The 19,907-nt window shown below is 47.2% G+C and overlaps 1 protein-coding gene across 2 annotated transcripts in view; it reads left to right on the forward strand.

Moving 5' to 3' along the window:
* The window catches only part of LOC122938890 (dynactin subunit 1), a 59,982-nt gene that overhangs the window by 5,452 nt on the left and 34,623 nt on the right, over positions 1-19,907 (forward strand). For both annotated transcript variants that reach the window (XM_044294747.1, XM_044294756.1), the window contains exons 3-4: positions 5,937-6,015; positions 12,536-12,567. In XM_044294747.1, coding sequence (XP_044150682.1) covers positions 5,937-6,015; positions 12,536-12,567 — 111 coding nt within the window. The remainder of the gene's footprint in view (positions 1-5,936; positions 6,016-12,535; positions 12,568-19,907) is intronic.

The following is a 19,907-nucleotide window of genomic DNA, read 5'->3' on the forward strand; positions in this document are numbered from 1 at the left end:
TTCTTGGTCCGTGCCTCTGAGCCCCAAAAGACTGGACATGTCCTTTCTATCACCGTGGTCTGCACCGCTCTGACATGTTCCTATGATTGCGGCCTTATCCTGTGATAGAGGTTAAGTTGTTGTAAAGGGACAAACTCCTTTAACCGCCTCCAGACCGCCTAACGCAGGATCGCGTTCCGGAGGCGGCTCACTCAGGCACAGTCACGCATCATCTCTCGAGACGCGAGATTTCCTGTGAACGCACGCACACAGGCGCGCGCGTTCACAGGAACTGCAGGTAAGCGAGTGGATCTACAGCCTGCCAGCGGCGATCATTCGCTGGCAGGCTGTAGATGCGATTTTTCTTTTTTTTTCTTTAACCCCTAACAGGTATATTAGACGCTGTTTTGATAACAGCATCTAATATACCTGCTACCTGGTCCTCTGGTGTCCCTTTTGCTTGGATCGACCACTAGAGGACACAGGCAGCTCTGTAATAAGTAGCACCAAGCACTACACTACACCCCCCCCCCCCCGGTCACTTATTAACCCCTGATCACCCCATATAGACTCCCTGATCACCCCCTGTCATTGATCACCCCCCTGTAAGGCTCCATTCAGACGTCCGTATGCGTTTTGAGGATCCGATCCGTGTATCCGTGGATCCATAAAACACATACAGACGTCTGAATGGAGCCTTACAGGGAGGTGATCAATGACAGGGGGGTGATCACCTCATATACACTCCCTGATCACCCCCTGTCATTGATCACCCCCCTGTAAGGCTCAATTCAGCAATTTTTTTAGCACAAGTTAGCGGAAAATATATATATTCTCATATTCCACTAACTTGTGACAAAAAATAAAATCTCACATGAACTCACCATACCCCTCACGGAATCAAAATGCGTAACATTTTTTAGACATTTATATTCCAGACTTCTTCTCACGCTTTAGGGCCCCTAAAATGCCAGGGCAGTATAAATACCCCACATGTGACCCCATTTCGGAAAGAAGACACCCCAAGGTATTCCGTGAGGGGCATATTGAGTCCACGAAAGATTGAACTTTTTGTCCCAAGTTAGCGGAAAGGGAGACTTTGTGAGAAAAAAACAAAAAAAAAATCAATTTCCGCTAACTTGTGCCAAAAAAAAAAAAAATCTTCTATGAACTCGGCATGCCCCTCATTGAATACTTTGGGGTGTCTTCTTTCCAAAATGGGGTCACATGTGGGGTATTTATACTGCCCTGGCTTTTTAGGGGCCCTAAAGCGTGAGAAGAAGTCTGGGATCCAAATGTCTAAAAATGCCCTCCTAAAAGGAATGTGGGCCCCTTTGCACATCTAGGCTGCAAAAAAGTGTCACATATGTGGTATCGCCGTACTCAGGAGAAGTTGGGCAACGTGTTTTGGGGTGTCTTTTTACATATACCCATGCTGGGTGAGATAAATATCTCTCTAAAAGACAACTTTTCCCCCATTTTTTTTTTTTATACAAAGTTGTCATTTGACCGAGATATTTCTCTCACCCAGCATGGGTATATGTATAAAGACACCCCAAAACACATTGCCCAACTTCTCCTGAGTACGGCGATACCACATATGTGACACTTTTTTGCAGCCTAGGTGGGCAAAGGGGACCAAATTCTAAAGAGCACCTTTAGGATTTCACAGGGCATTTTTTACACATTTTGATTTCAAACTACTTCTCACGCATTAGGGCCCCTAAAATGCCAGGGCAGTATAACTACCCCACAAGTGACCCCATTTTTGGAAAGAAGACACCCCAAGGTATTTCGTGATGGGCATAGTGAGTTAATGGAAGTTTTTATTTTTTGTCACAAGTTAGTGGAATATGAGACTTTGTAAGGAAAAAAATAAAAATAAATCATCATTTTCCGCTAACTTGTGACGACAAATAAAAAGTTCTATGAACTCACTATGCCCATCAGCGAATACCTTAGGGTGTCTACTTTCCGAAATGGGGTCATTTGTGGGGATTTTCTACTGTCTGGGCATTGTAGATCCTCAGGAATCATGACAGGTGCTCAGAAAGTCAGAGCTGCTTCAAAAAGCGGAAATTCACATTTTTGTACCATAGTTTGTAAACGCTATAACTTTTACCCAAACCAATAAATATACACTTTTTTTTATTTATTTTTTATCAAAGACATGTAGAACAATAAATTTAGAGAAATTTTATATAGAAATGTAGTTTTATTTGAAAAATGTTACAACTGAAAGTGAAAAATGACATTTGTTTGCAAACAAATCTGTAAATTTCGATTGATAACAAAAAAGTAAAAATGTCAGCAGCAATGAAATACCACCAAATGAAAGCTCTATTAGTGAGAAGAAAAGGAGGTAAAACTCATTTGGGTGGTAAGTTGCATGACCGAGCGATAAACGGTGAAAGTAGTGTAGTGCAGAAGTGTAAAAAGTGGCCTGGTCATTAAGAGTGTTTAAGCTATGGGGCTGAAGTGGTTAAAGGGGTCCTCTCACTTCACAAGGGGCATTTATCATGTAGAGAAAGTGAATACAAGGCACTTCCTAATGTATTGTGATTCTCTATATTGCTTCCTTTGCTGGCTGGATTTATTTTTCACTCACTCGTTTCCAAGGTTACGACCACCCTGCAATCCAGTGTGGTCATGCTTTCACACTGGAAAAAGCACCAGCGTTTGTGCGTTCCCGCGGTCCTGGCCACCAGGAAGGCCAGCGCTTTTGCCTTTATTGTGTAAGCGCGACCACCGCTGCTGAATTACAGGGTGGTCGTAACTATGGAAGAAGTGTATAACCGTGATGGAGAAATGAATGAAGCCGGCAAAGGAAGTGATATGGACAATCACAATACATTAGTAAGTGCCTTGTATTAAAGGGGTTTTCCAGTTACCCAAAATAAATTAAAAACACCAGCATTCAACCAGATGATGGCGCTCTGAGTGACTTTACATCCCAGCGCAAGGCTGACGGCGAGTGTCTGTAGCTTCTCTGCTCTCAGCTGGAACATCACAGATCCAAGCGGGGTCAGCAGCCCCATCAGTAATGAAGCAGTGTTGGATATGGGTTGGGGGAGCGGCCCTATTCTAGTACATAAACCTTTACCAGAACAATTATGTGACCGGTCTCCACCAGGATTTGAACTGCAGCCCTTCTGTATGTCAGGCAGGACAGTTACCAGTACACTACAGACCTGCTGACCTTCTGTATGTCAGGCAGGAGAATTACCAGTACACTACAGACCTGCTGACTCTTCTGTGTGTCAGGCAGGACAGTTACCAGTACACTACAGACCTGCTGACCTTCTGTATGTCAGGAGAAATAGAGGTTAGGAGCAGCACTGCAGTCGGCTTGTGCAGAGTTCTGATGGTGTGATGCAGCAGCTGGACAGAAAACCCCAGATCCAAGGCGGTCCACAAAAGAGTAGAGGGTCACAGCAGCATATCCATCCAAAAATCTTTATTGTGCGAGATACCAAGGCACAGTGTACAAAAATCTCACAACGTTTCGGCTAGGTCAAGCCTTTGTCAAGTGTACACTTGACAAAGGCTTGACCTAGCCGAAACGTTGTGAGATTTTTGTACACTGTGCCTTGGTATCTCGCACAATAAAGATTTTTGGATTGATATGCTGCTGTGACCCTCTACTCTTTTCGACTCTTCTGTATGTCAGGCAGGACAGTTACCGGTACACTACAGACCTGCTGACTCTTCTGTATGTCAGGCAGGACAGTTACCGGTACACTACAGACCTGCTGACTCTTCTGTATGTCAGGCAGGACAGTTACCGGTACACTACAGACCTGCTGACTCTTCTGTGTGTCAGGCAGGACAGTTACCGGTACACTACAGACCTGCTGACTCTTCTGTGTGTCAGGCAGGACAGTTACCAGTACACTACAGACCTGCTGACTCTTCTGTATGTCAGGCAGGACAGTTACCGGTACACTACAGACCTGCTGACTCTTCTGTGTGTCAGGCAGGACAGTTACCAGTACACTACAGACCTGCTGACTCTTCTGTGTGTCAGGCAGGACAGTTACCAGTACACTACAGACCTGCTGACTCTTCTGTATGTCAGGCAGGACAGTTACCAGTACACTACAGACCTGCTGACTCTTCTGTATGTCAGGCAGGACAGTTACCAGTACACCACAGACCTGCTGACTCTTCTGTGTGTCAGGCAGGAGAGTTACCAGTACACTACAGACCTGCTGACCTTCTGTATGTCAGGCAGGAGAGTTACCAGTTCACTACAGACCTGCTGACCTTCTGTATGTCAGGCAGGAGAATTACCAGTACACTACAGACCTGCTGACTCTTCTGTATGTCAGGCAGGACAGTTACCAGTACACTACAGACCTGCTGACTCTTCTGTGTGTCAGGCAGGACAGTTACCAGTACACTACAGACCTGCTGACTCTTCTGTGTGTCAGGCAGGACAGTTACCAGTACACTACAGACCTGCTGACTCTTCTGTGTGTCAGGCAGGACAGTTACCAGTACACTACAGACCTGCTGACTCTTCTGTGTGTCAGGCAGGACAGTTACCAGTACACTACAGACCTGCTGACTCTTCTGTGTGTCAGGCAGGACAGTTACCAGTACACTACAGACCTGCTGACTCTTCTGTGTGTCAGGCAGGACAGTTACCAGTACACTACAGACCTGCTGACTCTTCTGTGTGTCAGGCAGGACAGTTACCAGTACACTACAGACCCGCTGACTCTTCTGTGCTGAGGAAGCTATTTTCTTCACAGGCGTAACACTAAATAAATAGTATATTACTCATAGGAAAGGTAAAATAAATTGCGTCATCCACCATCTTGCGCCATATTGTCTCTTGCGGAGTGGAAGCAAGGACCCCGCAGCCCATGGAATGGCTTCCCTGTGTTTCCATGGGCTCCCGGGTCCATGCCTGGGATCAGTAAAAGATGGGACATGTCCTCCATATCTTTTGCCGTGTCTTCGCATGGCCGCTTCCCATGTTTTGCGGACTCGTGGTTTGCAGTCCACAATGCTGGCCCGGCAGCGCTACGGCCGCGTGAATGAGCCATAAGACACCGCATCACTGCTGAGATCACATCTACATGACGTAGCCGTACACGCCTTGCCATGCCTCAGATGTAGACGTGATGTCATCGGAAAATGTCATGTGACCGCGATGGTGTGCAGGAAACCGGGCCTTACAGATGCACCATCACTTAGTGAGTGATGTCATGTTTCCTGCTGAAATGTGCAGTACCGGAATACCCCTTTAACTTTGTCTACTTCATGGGGGGGAGCATCCACTTGTAATGTTTAATTATTCTATATTCAATTTCACACCATTTCCAAGATCTCTGCTTGCTGCAGTGAATGCAAACCTTTATCATTTGCACCCAGAGCCTGCACCTTGTCCTACAAAGCCTGTGTTACATTGTACCAAATCTATAGAATCCTCTGATCTGTACAAGGCAGCGCCTGCACCCGTGTGAGATTACTGAGGTGTCTGTGTGCGCCCCCTGCTGGTCAGCTCATAGTGACACCTCCTCGCCTGTAGTCTGCTTCATACAAGGTACCTGAGGGGGTAATAGGCCGGGGTCAGAGGTGACCCAGTGCAGACCATGTCTTTGCCCTGTTGTTCTCTGGCTCTTGAGATCCTGTGCAGCAGAGCTGACAATCTACTTTCCCTGAGTCTATTTACAGTGTACACATGTCAGGGAGGTGCTGCATTGTGTGATGCGGGGCAGGTCCGGCCGCCGTGACCTCAGCGTCTGCTGCATTATTCTCCTTGTGTTTGTGATAGTATCACAAATCACAGGAACAGCGACATCTCCGTGTGCTCGGCTCTGCTACATCAGTATGCCTGTGCTTCACTGACAGACTATGAATACTAGCCATGTCCTGTGTAGTCTAAGGTTGCCTGTAGGGGGCGCAGATTCTGCGTTATCTTCTTACATGGACTTCTTTCTCTATAGATCCAGGTTGCAGATGACGGAGCGGACACGACCTCCCCTGAAACCCCCGAACCGTCCACCACAAGGGTCCTCAAGAGAGGTAAGAATATTATGGTGCTCATATACTGTGTGACCTCACCGCCTCATATACACCCATCACACAGGATCTATGGTATATACTACACCCGGGTATAGAGAATACAGCCGTACTGACCTCACCGCCTCATATACACCCATTACACAGGATCTATGGTATATACTACACCAGGGTATAGAGAATACAGCCGTACTGAGCCCACCGCCTCATATACACCCATCACACAGGATCTATGGTATATAGTACACCAGGGTATAGAGAATACAGCCGTACTGACCTCACCGCCTCATATACACCCATCACACAGGATCTATGGTATATACCACACCCGGGTATAGAGAATACAGCCGTACTGAGCCCACCGCCTCATATACACCCATCACACAGGATCTATGGTATATACTACACCCGGGTATAGAGAATACAGCCGTACTGACCTCACCGCCTCATATACACCCATCACACAGGATCTATGGTATATAGTACACCCGGGTATAGAGAATACAGCCGTACTGACCTCACCGCCTCATATACACCCATCACACAGGATCTATGGTGTATACTACACCCGGGTATAGAGAATACAGCCGTACTGACCTCACTGCCTCATATACACCCATCACACAGGATCTATGGTATATACTACACCTGGGTATAGAGAATACAGCCGTACTGACCTCACTGCCTCATATACACCCATCACACAGGATCTATGGTATATACTACACCTGGGTTTAGAGAATACAGCCAAACTGACCTCACCGCCTCATATACACCCATCACACAGGATCTATGGTATATACTACACCCGGGTATAGAGAATACAGCCGCACTGACCTCACCGCCTCATGTACACCCATCACACAGGATCTATGGTATATACTACACCCGGGTATAGAGAATACAGCCGTACTGACCTCACCGCCTGATGTACACCCATCACACAGGATCTATGGTATATACTACACCCGGGTATAGAGAATACAGCCATACTGACCTCACTGCCTCATATACACCCATCACACAGGATCTATGGTATATACTACACCCGGGTATAGAGAATACAGCCATACTGACCTCACTGCCTCATATACACCCATCACACAGGATCTATGGTATATACTACACCCGGGTATAGAGAATACAGCCGTACTGACCTCACTGCCTCATATACACCCATCACACAGGATCTATGGTATATACTACACCCATCTATAGAGAATACAGCCGTACTGACCTCACCGCCTCATATACACCCATCACACAGGATCTATGGTATATAGTACACCCGGGTATAGAGAATACAGCCGTACTGACCTCACCGCCTCATATACACCCATCACACAGGATCTATGGTATATACTACACCCGGGTATAGAGAATACAGCCGTACTGACCTCACCGCCTCATATACACCCATCACACAGGATCTATAGTATATACTACACCCGGGTATAGAGAATACAGCCGTACTGACCTCACCGCCTCATATATACCCATCACACAGGATCTATGGTATATACTACACCCGGGTATAGAGAATACAGCCATACTGACCTCACCGCCTCATATACACCCATCACACAGGATCTATGGTATATACTACACCCGGGTATAGAGAATACAGCCGTACTGACCTCACCGCCTCATATACACCCATCATACAGGATCTATGGTATATACTACACCCAGGTATAGAGAATACAGCCGTACTGACCTCACTGCCTCATATACACCCATCACACAGGATCTATGGTAAATACTACACCCGGGTATAGAGAATACAGCCATACTGACCTCACCGCCTCATATACACCCATCACACAGGATCTATGGTATATACTACACCTGGGTATAGAGAATACAGCCAAACTGACCTCACCGCCTCATATACACCCATCACACAGGATCTATGGTATATACTACACCAGGGTATAGAGAATACAGCCGTACTGACCTCACCGCCTCATATACACCCATCACACAGAATCTATGGTATATACTACACCAGGGTATAGAGAATACAGCCGTACTGACCTCACCGCCTCATATACACCCATCACACAGAATCTATGGTATATACTACACCAGGGTATAGAGAATACAGCCGTACTGACCTCACCGCCTCATATACACCCATCACACAGGATCTATGGTAAATACTACACCCGGGTATAGAGAATACAGCCGTACTGACCTCACCGCCTCATATACACCCATCACACAGGATCTATGGTATATACTACACCTGGGTATAGAGAATACAGCCAAACTGACCTCACCGCCTCATATACACCCATCACACAGGATCTATGGTATATACTACACCAGGGTATAGAGAATACAGCCGTACTGACCTCACCGCCTCATATACACCCATCACACAGGATCTATGGTATATACTACACCCATCTATAGAGAATACAGCCGTACTGACCTCACCGCCTCATATACACCCATCACACAGGATCTATGGTATATACTACACCAGGGTATAGAGAATACAGCCATACTGACCTCACCGCCTCATATACACCCATCACACAGGATCTATGGTATATACTACACCCGGGTATAGAGAATACAGCCGTACTGACCTCACCGCCTCATATATACCCATCACACAGGATCTATGGTATATACTACACCTGGGTATAGAGAATACAGCCAAACTGACCTCACCGCCTCATATACACCCATCACACAGGATCTATGGTATATACTACACCAGGGTATAGAGAATACAGCCGTACTGACCTCACCGCCTCATATACACCCATCACACAGGATCTATGGTAAATACTACACCCGGGTATAGAGAATACAGCCGTACTGACCTCACCGCCTCATATACACCCATCACACAGGATCTATGGTATATACTACACCTGGGTATAGAGAATACAGCCAAACTGACCTCACCGCCTCATATACACCCATCACACAGGATCTATGGTATATACTACACCAGGGTATAGAGAATACAGCCGTACTGACCTCACCGCCTCATATACACCCATCACACAGGATCTATGGTATATACTACACCCATCTATAGAGAATACAGCCGTACTGACCTCACCGCCTCATATACACCCATCACACAGGATCTATGGTATATACTACACCAGGGTATAGAGAATACAGCCATACTGACCTCACCGCCTCATATACACCCATTACACAGGATCTATGGTATATACTACACCTGGGTATAGAGAATACAGCCGTACTGAGCCCACCGCCTCATATACACCCATCACACAGGATCTATGGTATATAGTACACCAGGGTATAGAGAATACAGCCGTACTGACCTCACCGCCTCATATACACCCATCACACAGGATCTATGGTATATACCACACCCGGGTATAGAGAATACAGCCGTACTGAGCCCACCGCCTCATATACACCCATCACACAGGATCTATGGTATATAGTACACCCGGGTATAGAGAATACAGCCGTACTGACCTCACCGCCTCATATACACCCATCACACAGGATCTATGGTGTATACTACACCCGGGTATAGAGAATACAGCCGTACTGACCTCACTGCCTCATATACACCCATCACACAGGATCTATGGTATATACTACACCTGGGTATAGAGAATACAGCCGTACTGACCTCACTGCCTCATATACACCCATCACACAGGATCTATGGTATATACTACACCTGGGTTTAGAGAATACAGCCAAACTGACCTCACCGCCTCATATACACCCATCACACAGGATCTATGGTATATACTACACCCGGGTATAGAGAATACAGCCGCACTGACCTCACCGCCTCATGTACACCCATCACACAGGATCTATGGTATATACTACACCCGGGTATAGAGAATACAGCCGTACTGACCTCACCGCCTGATGTACACCCATCACACAGGATCTATGGTATATACTACACCCGGGTATAGAGAATACAGCCATACTGACCTCACTGCCTCATATACACCCATCACACAGGATCTATGGTGTATATACTACACCCGGGTATAGAGAATACAGCCGTACTGACCTCACCGCCTGATGTACACCCATCACACAGGATCTATGGTATATACTACACCCGGGTATAGAGAATACAGCCATACTGACCTCACTGCCTCATATACACCCATCACACAGGATCTATGGTATATACTACACCCGGGTATAGAGAATACAGCCGTACTGACCTCACTGCCTCATATACACCCATCACACAGGATCTATGGTATATACTACACCCATCTATAGAGAATACAGCCGTACTGACCTCACCGCCTCATATACACCCATCACACAGGATCTATGGTATATAGTACACCCGGGTATAGAGAATACAGCCGTACTGACCTCACCGCCTCATATACACCCATCACACAGGATCTATGGTATATACTACACCCGGGTATAGAGAATACAGCCGTACTGACCTCACCGCCTCATATACACCCATCACACAGGATCTATAGTATATACTACACCCGGGTATAGAGAATACAGCCGTACTGACCTCACCGCCTCATATATACCCATCACACAGGATCTATGGTATATACTACACCCGGGTATAGAGAATACAGCCATACTGACCTCACCGCCTCATATACACCCATCACACAGGATCTATGGTATATACTACACCCGGGTATAGAGAATACAGCCGTACTGACCTCACCGCCTCATATACACCCATCATACAGGATCTATGGTATATACTACACCCAGGTATAGAGAATACAGCCGTACTGACCTCACTGCCTCATATACACCCATCACACAGGATCTATGGTAAATACTACACCCGGGTATAGAGAATACAGCCATACTGACCTCACCGCCTCATATACACCCATCACACAGGATCTATGGTATATACTACACCTGGGTATAGAGAATACAGCCAAACTGACCTCACCGCCTCATATACACCCATCACACAGGATCTATGGTATATACTACACCAGGGTATAGAGAATACAGCCGTACTGACCTCACCGCCTCATATACACCCATCACACAGAATCTATGGTATATACTACACCAGGGTATAGAGAATACAGCCGTACTGACCTCACCGCCTCATATACACCCATCACACAGAATCTATGGTATATACTACACCAGGGTATAGAGAATACAGCCGTACTGACCTCACCGCCTCATATACACCCATCACACAGGATCTATGGTAAATACTACACCCGGGTATAGAGAATACAGCCGTACTGACCTCACCGCCTCATATACACCCATCACACAGGATCTATGGTATATACTACACCTGGGTATAGAGAATACAGCCAAACTGACCTCACCGCCTCATATACACCCATCACACAGGATCTATGGTATATACTACACCAGGGTATAGAGAATACAGCCGTACTGACCTCACCGCCTCATATACACCCATCACACAGGATCTATGGTATATACTACACCCATCTATAGAGAATACAGCCGTACTGACCTCACCGCCTCATATACACCCATCACACAGGATCTATGGTATATACTACACCAGGGTATAGAGAATACAGCCATACTGACCTCACCGCCTCATATACACCCATCACACAGGATCTATGGTATATACTACACCCGGGTATAGAGAATACAGCCGTACTGACCTCACCGCCTCATATATACCCATCACACAGGATCTATGGTATATACTACACCTGGGTATAGAGAATACAGCCAAACTGACCTCACCGCCTCATATACACCCATCACACAGGATCTATGGTATATACTACACCAGGGTATAGAGAATACAGCCGTACTGACCTCACCGCCTCATATACACCCATCACACAGAATCTATGGTATATACTACACCAGGGTATAGAGAATACAGCCGTACTGACCTCACCGCCTCATATACACCCATCACACAGGATCTATGGTAAATACTACACCCGGGTATAGAGAATACAGCCGTACTGACCTCACCGCCTCATGTACACCCATCACACAGGATCTATGGTATATACTACACCTGGGTATAGAGAATACAGCCAAACTGACCTCACCGCCTCATATACACCCATCACACAGGATCTATGGTATATACTACACCAGGGTATAGAGAATACAGCCGTACTGACCTCACCGCCTCATATACACCCATCACACAGGATCTATGGTATATACTACACCCATCTATAGAGAATACAGCCGTACTGACCTCACCGCCTCATATACACCCATCACACAGGATCTATGGTATATACTACACCAGGGTATAGAGAATACAGCCATACTGACCTCACCGCCTCATATACACCCATCACACAGGATCTATGGTATATACTACACCCGGGTATAGAGAATACAGCCGTACTGACCTCACCGCCTCATATATACCCATCACACAGGATCTATAGGTATACATTGTCGGTATGTCCGGGTCTGGATGCAGCGTATATGATGTATACTATGTGTAAGATGTACCTGCTGTGTTCTCCTTTATATATGTTGTATTATTACTGTTACATCTTATTTCTTGTAGACGCGTCGGACACCCAGAAGGCCAGTAAACTGGTGAGTCTCCCCCTCCTCGCTATACGTTGTCCTGACCGTGTACAGGTGATATCTCTGGGGGTCGCCCAGCGGCAGACACATGGGACGGGGGCGTCCTGTATAAATCACATGATACTTGGAATAGAGAAGTGAAGGAATAATACAGAATGCCGCACTTTACGTTAGACGCCAAAACCTAGTGCCGAGCATACCGCCACGTAGTCCTGTTTCGCTCTCCTGAGGTATTTCAGACAGGAAACTTGTGGATCATTTCTGGTATATTCTTCCTCACTATTTGCTAGAAAAAGATTTTCCTAAGGCCCCTTTCACACGAGCGAGTATTCCGCGCGTGTGCGATGCGCGAGTTGAACGCATTGCACCCGCACTGAATACCGACCCATTCATTTCTATGGGGCTGTGCACATGAGCGGTGATTTTCACGCATCACTTATGCGTTGCGTGAAAATCGCAGCATGCTCCTCTTTGTGCGTTGCGGCGCGATAATCCACGCAACGCAGGCCCCATAGAAGTGAATGGGGTTGCGTGAAAATCGCAAGCAAGTGCGGATGCGGTGCGATTTTCACGCATGGGTTCTAGGTGACAGTCTATTCACTGTATTATTTTCCCTTATAACATGGTTATAAGGGAAAATAATAGCATTCTGACTACAGAATGCATAGTACAACAGCGCTGGAAGGGTTAACAAAATAAAAAAGTTAACTCGCCTTCTCCTCTTGTTCGCGTAGTTCCCGGTCTGTTCTTTGCTAGCTGTGGGCTTGGGCTAAATGACCTGTGGTGACGTCAGATCACATGCTCCAATCACATGGTCCATCACCATGGTGATGGAGCATGTGATCTGATATCACCACAGGTCCTTTAGCCCACAGCTAGCAAAGAACAGACCGGGAACTACGTGAACAAGAGGAGAAGGTGAGTTAACTTTTTTATTTTGTTAACCCTTCCAGCACTATTATACTATGCATTCTGTAGTCAATGTTTTGCACTCGTGCGGAAAAATCGCGCATTTTCCCGCAATGCACCCGCCTCTTATCCGGGCAAAAAACATGACGCCTGTGTGAAAGAGGCCTAAGTCTGGACTTCCGATCTCCGCACTGCTGATCCGATATTTATTTTTTTTTTTTTAGTATTCCGGACGTCCGTATAATGGCTGATAATGTATTGATATTAAAGGGATATTCCGGTAACATTAACCCCTTAAGTGCCAGGCCCATTTTTGGTTTTGCATTTTGGATTTCACCTCCCCATGTTCCAATAGCCGTAACTTTTTTCCGTTCACATAACTACACGCGGGCTTATTTTTTGCTGAACAAGATGTGTTTTTTTAATGGTAATATTTAATTTATCATGTCTTTTATTGGAAAAACTGGAATTTTTTTGTTGTGCTTAATTTGAAAAAAACAAAACAAAAAACAAACATATCTCTACCAAGGATTTAGGGGTTTTGACGTCACAGCGTACACTGTGCGCTAATAATGATATGACGTCCTCATTCTGCAGCTCAATACGAATCCAGCGATATCAAACCTGTATAGTTGTAGCATAGAGGAGGTACAGTTGCAGTGTAAAGCATAGAGGAGGTACAGAGCTGCTGGTGAGGCAGCCGGTGTCCTTCAAACTACCTGATGCTCATAGGCAAAGAAGACTAGTAATGAAGGAGATAAATAGCAGGTAAGTATATGATGGAGCATGTAACCCTAAGGCCTCTTTCACACGGGCGTCAGTTTTTTTGCCTGGATAAGAGCCGGGTGCGTTGCGGGAAAATGCGCGATTTTTACGCGCGAGTGCAAAACATTGTCATGCGTTGCACTCGCGTGAGAAAAATCGCGCATGTTTGGTACCCAAACCCGAACTTCTTCATAGAAGTTCGGGCTTGGGATTGATGTTCTGAAGATTGTATTATTTTCCCTTATAACATGGTTATAAGGGAAAATAATAGCATTCTGAATACAGAATGCATAGTAAACCAGCGCTAGAGGGGTTAAAAAAAAATAAAAAAAAATTTAACTCCCCTTAGTCCACTTGATCACGAAGCCCGGCATCTCCTTGTGTCTCCTCTGCGCTGAACAGGACCTGGGGTGAGCTGCTGCTTAAATACAGGTTAAGGACCTTCGATGATGTCACTCCGGTCATCACATGGTACGTCACATGATCTTTTACCATGGTGATTCACCATGGTAAAAGACCATGTGATGACCGGAGTGACGTCATCGAAGGTCCTTAACCGGTATTTAATGGAGAAGCTCACCCCAGGTCCTGTTCAGCCGCTCAGCGCAGAGGAGACACAAGGAGATGCCGGCTTCGCGATCAAGTGGACTAAGGTGAGTTAAATTATTTTTTATTTTTTTTTAACCCCTCTAGCGCTGGTTTACTATGCATTCTGTATTCAGAATGCTATTATTTTCCCTTATAACCATGTTATAAGGGAAAATAATAATGATCGGGTCGGGTCTCCATCCCGATCGTCTCCTAGCAACCGTGCGTGCAAATCTCACGGCATCCGTACTTGCTTGCGGATGCCATCCGATTTTCACACACCCCATTCACTTCTATGGGGCCTGCGTCACGTCAAAATCGGAAAATATAGAGCATGCTGAGATTTCAACTGAACGCACAAGTGATGCATTAAAAACAACGCTCATGTGCACAGCCCCATAGAAATGAATGGGTCAGGATTTAGTGCGGGTGCCATACGTTCGCCGCACGGATCGCACCCGCACGGAAAACTCGCCCGTGTGAAAGGGGCCTAAGGGTCACGCTTCACCGCCCAGAGAACTCTTCATGAGGTCAGCAGACTGAGCTACCATTGCGCTCCTGGAGGGGTTGCGCTGCTGTGGAAGCCCCGGGCCCTGGGGGGGGGGGGGGGGGTGCTGCTGTGGGGGCCCTGGGATCCTGGATGGGGGTGTGCTGCTGTGGAGGCCCTGGGATCCGGTGGGGTGGGGGGGTGCGCTGCTGTGGAGGCCCTGGGATCCTGGGGGGGGGGGGGGTATTCGCTGCTGTGGTGGCCCTGACATCCAGGGGGGGTTCGCTGCTGTGGAGGCCCTGGGATCCGGGGGGGGGGGGGGGTTGCGCTGCTGTGTGGGCCGTGGGCTCCTGGGGGGTGCGCTGCTGTGTTGGCCCTGGGCCCCTGTGAGGGTGCTCTGCTGTCATGGAGGCCCTGGGGGGGGGGGGTGCGTGCTGTCATGGAGGCCCTGGGGGGGTGCTGTCGTGGAGGCCCTGGGATCCTGGGGGGGTGCACTGCCATGGAGGCTTGGAGCTCCCGCATCTAATAGTCCTGCAGTCCCTGGACTTGCAGTGTCCCGGAGATACAGTATTTTCAGCCCACAGTGCCACAGAGATGTAGGGTCCCCCCAATCTGCCTGGGTACGTATTACTGCCCTGAGTTTCTTGTATCGCCCTCTACAGTACAGCGCAGTACAGCTTCTGCCAGGATGAGCGGCTCTCCTGTACAGTGATAGTATGACTGTACAGCCGTGTTCACTGCGTGTCGGGGATCCCCCACACATAGCCGGAATCCTGTGCTGGTTGCAGGTGCGGGCTGATCTCTGCATCTTTCTGCTGTCTAGGAGAGCCCGGCAGATGTGGCACTGTGACTGCTCCCTAACATGGCACGTAGTATGCGCCAGTGAATACTCCCATCGTGTACCTCACATGTACAGAGTGAACACAGTGTGAGCGCCCCCTTCTTTATCTGCTCTCTCCTTTTTATTCCTCCTTTTTAATCTTGGGGTTTTGGGTCCGGTGACCAGTATCCGTCCAGTTAGAGTTGATATTGTACCTGGAGGGGGCGCTGGCGCTCTATCTGCTTGCAGAGCTGTATCAGCGCCATCTAGTGGTCGTACAGTGCTCTGCAGCTACTGATGTACTCTGTCTATCTCGGGTGGGTGACTGAGGAGCCCCCCCGAGTCTCTCCAACTTCCAGGGACCAGTGGCCGGGCATAGACTAAAGCGAGGACTGGTCACCTCTCAGTGAGGATCATGTATGGGGATGTAACACCGTCAGACTAGAGTTGTCGCCATACCAATATTTTCATTCGATTTCAATACCATGAAGTATTGCAATACTTGATAACATGCAAAAAAAGCCGCGTACATTCCGCATTTTATGGAACAGTCCGGCCCATAATGGAGCAGTCTTATCCTATGTTTTGGGGGGGACAAGGTGACGAAAAATGGCGAATCACGTGTCTCTTATTTATTTTTCTGTTACGGCGTTCACCACATCGGAGATACATACAGTACAGACCTAAAGTTTGGACACACCTTCTCATTCAAAGAGTTTTCTTTATTTTCCTGACTGAAAATTGTAGATTCACACTGAAGGCATCAAAACTATGAATTACACATGTGGAATTATATACATAACAAAAACGTGTGAAACAACTGAAAATATGTCATATTCTAGGTTCTTCAAAGTAGCCACCTTTTGCTTTGATTACTGCTTTGCACACTCTTGGCATTCTCTTGATGAGCTTCAAGAGGTAGTCACCTGAAATGGTCTTCCAACAGTCTTGAAGGAGTTCCCAGAGATGCTTAGCACTTGTTGGCCATTTTGCCTTCACTCTGCGGTCCAGCTCACCCCAAACCATCTCGATTGGGTTCAGGTCCGGTGACTGTGGAGGGCAGGTCATCTGGCGCAGCACCCCATCACTCTCCTTCATGGTCAAATAGCCCTTACACAGCCTGGAGGTGTTTGGGGTCATTGTCCTGTTGAAAACTAAATGATGGTCCAACTAAACGCAAACCGGATGGAATAGCATGCCGCTGCAAGATGCTGTGGTAGCCATGCTGGTTCAGTATGCCTTCAATTTTGAATAAATCCCCAACAGTGTCACCAGCAAAGCACCCCCACACCATCACACCTCCTCCTCCATGCTTCACGGTGGGAACCAGGCATGTAGAGTCCATCCGTTCACCTTTTCTGCGTCGCACAAAGACACGGTGGTTGGAACCAAAGATCTCAAATTTGGACTCATCAGACCAAAGCACAGATTTCCACTGGTCTAATGTCCATTCCTTGTGTTCTTTAGCCCAAACAAGTCTCTTCTGCTTGTTGCCCGTCCTTAGCAGTGGTTTCCTAGCAGATCTTCTACCATGAAGGCCTGATTCACACAGTCTCCTCTTAACAGTTGTTCTAGAGATGTGTCTGCTGCTAGAGCTCTGGGTGGCCTTGACCTGGTCTCTAATCTGAGCTGCTGCTAACCTGCGATTTCTGAGACTGGTGACTCGGATGAACTTATCGTCCGCAGCAGAGGTGACTCTTGGTCTTCCTTTCCTGGGGCGGTCCGCATGTGAGCCAGTTTCTTTGTAGCGCTTGATGGTTTTTGTGACTGCACCAATTTTTCGGCTGACTGACCTTCATTTCTTAAAGTAATGATGGCCACTCGTGTTTCTTTACTTAGCTGCTTTTTTCTTGCCATAATACAAATTCTAACAGTCTATTCAGTAGGACTATCAGCTGTGTATCCACCTGACTTCTCCACAACCCAACTGATGGGCCCAACCCCATTTATAAGGCAAGAAATCCCACTTATTAAACCTGACAGGGCACACCTGTGAAGTGAAGACCATTTCAGGTGACTACCTCTTGAAGCTCATCAAGAGAATGCCAAGAGTGTGCAAAGCAGTAATCAAAGCAAAAGGTGGCTACTTTGAAGAACCTAGAATATGACATATTTTCAGTTGTTTCACACTTGTTTGTTATGTATATAATTCCACATGTGATAATTCATAGTTTTGATGCCTTCAGTGTGAATCTACAATTTTCAGAGTCATGAAAATAAAGAAAACTCTTTGAATGAGAAGGTGCGTCCAAACTTTTGGTCTGTACTGTATATTAGTTCAGACTTTTTTGGATGTGGCGACATGTAATATATTTATTTATTTTTGTTTATATATTTTATATGTAAAATTGGGAAAGTGGGTGATTTAAACTTAAAAAAAAATGTTTTTTTTTTTTTTTTACTTGTCCCATTCCCCCTAATAGAGCTCTATTAATGTGATTAAGACTTAACCCTGTCCCTGCTGACCTGGGCTTTGTGCACACAGCAGCACAGAGATCACCATGGCAGCCGTGAATGGCTTCAGCAGCGTCCTGGCTGCCATGGTAACCGATCGGCACCCGCTGCCCACATTTGTATTAACGGGTTAATTCTATTCGTTGGTGGCACCGTGGCCACAGCCCCTCCCTGCTCGTCAGTACTATTCTCATTGGTGGCCTCCTCCTCCACTGTGCTGACTGATGAGAAGATGGCGCACGCTGAGGGTGGCGCGCAGCCTAGTATCGTAAAATAGCAAATCACAGTATCGGATCAATCCCGGTGTGAAAGTACTGATTGGGTATTGAAAGTTCGATACATGATGCAACCCTAAGTCAGAGATCGCAGTAACGTCTGTGTATTAATACTCCTGAGCCTTTTCCTGCTATTATAGGGGTTATCCTGGAATTACTATTGATGGCCTCTCCTCTGGTTATCAGTATCTGATCTGTGGGGATCTGACGCCCATTACCCCCACCGATCAGCTGTGCAGCAGCCTCTTCCTAGGCCAGTGAATGGGGCTGAGCCGTAATACCGAGCACGGCCACTATCTAATGGCCGGCGCTGTGGTCGGAGAGCTGCTGGGAGCCCGCCGTTCTCGCGTGGCTCTGTGTAACAGCTGATCGGCCGGGTCATCATTATCAATTCCTGGATAACGAAGCTCCGTACAGTGAGGCGCTATGTGATTTGTAAGGAATCTGCTGATTGGTCCGGCTCCCGCTGTGGAGGGCGACCCGTGCGGGGCAGAGCAGCCATCTTTGCTGGTATAAGGTTGTTTTCAGATTTGCTTCATTTTGCATCAGGAGGATGTGATCTTAGGTCATGATGTCCCCCGAGGTCTGAGCTCCTATGGCGGCTCGTCTCCCCTCTGGTCAGTCACCTGAACTGTTCCCTGTAGGGGGCACTCCTGGGGAAACTGTGGGGTCTGTGGTCGCCTCGGGGCATGAGAGAGGGTGTGTGAAATACTCATGGGGTACTGGGCATATGATTTTGTGAAGGGGTGAAGAAGGGAGCCAAGTAATGAAGTAGAGGGGTCAGATACACGAAACTGAGACCGTGCTTTACCACAGGGCTATAACTGTCTAATGTGTGTTCACCCCAGCCGGGGGCATAGTAACCCTAGCCACTGCCACCTAGGGGCATAGTAACCCTAGCCACTGCCACCCAGGGGCATAGTAACCCTAGCCACTGCCACCCAGGGGCATAGTAACCCTAGCCACTGCCACCCGGGGGCATAGTAACCCTAGCCACTGCCACCCGGGGGCATAGTAACCCTAGCCACTGCCACCCGGGGGCATAGTAACC

This window comes from Bufo gargarizans, chromosome 1, assembly GCF_014858855.1.
Source record: "Bufo gargarizans isolate SCDJY-AF-19 chromosome 1, ASM1485885v1, whole genome shotgun sequence".
In the NCBI taxonomy this organism is placed as follows: Eukaryota; Metazoa; Chordata; class Amphibia; order Anura; family Bufonidae; genus Bufo; species Bufo gargarizans.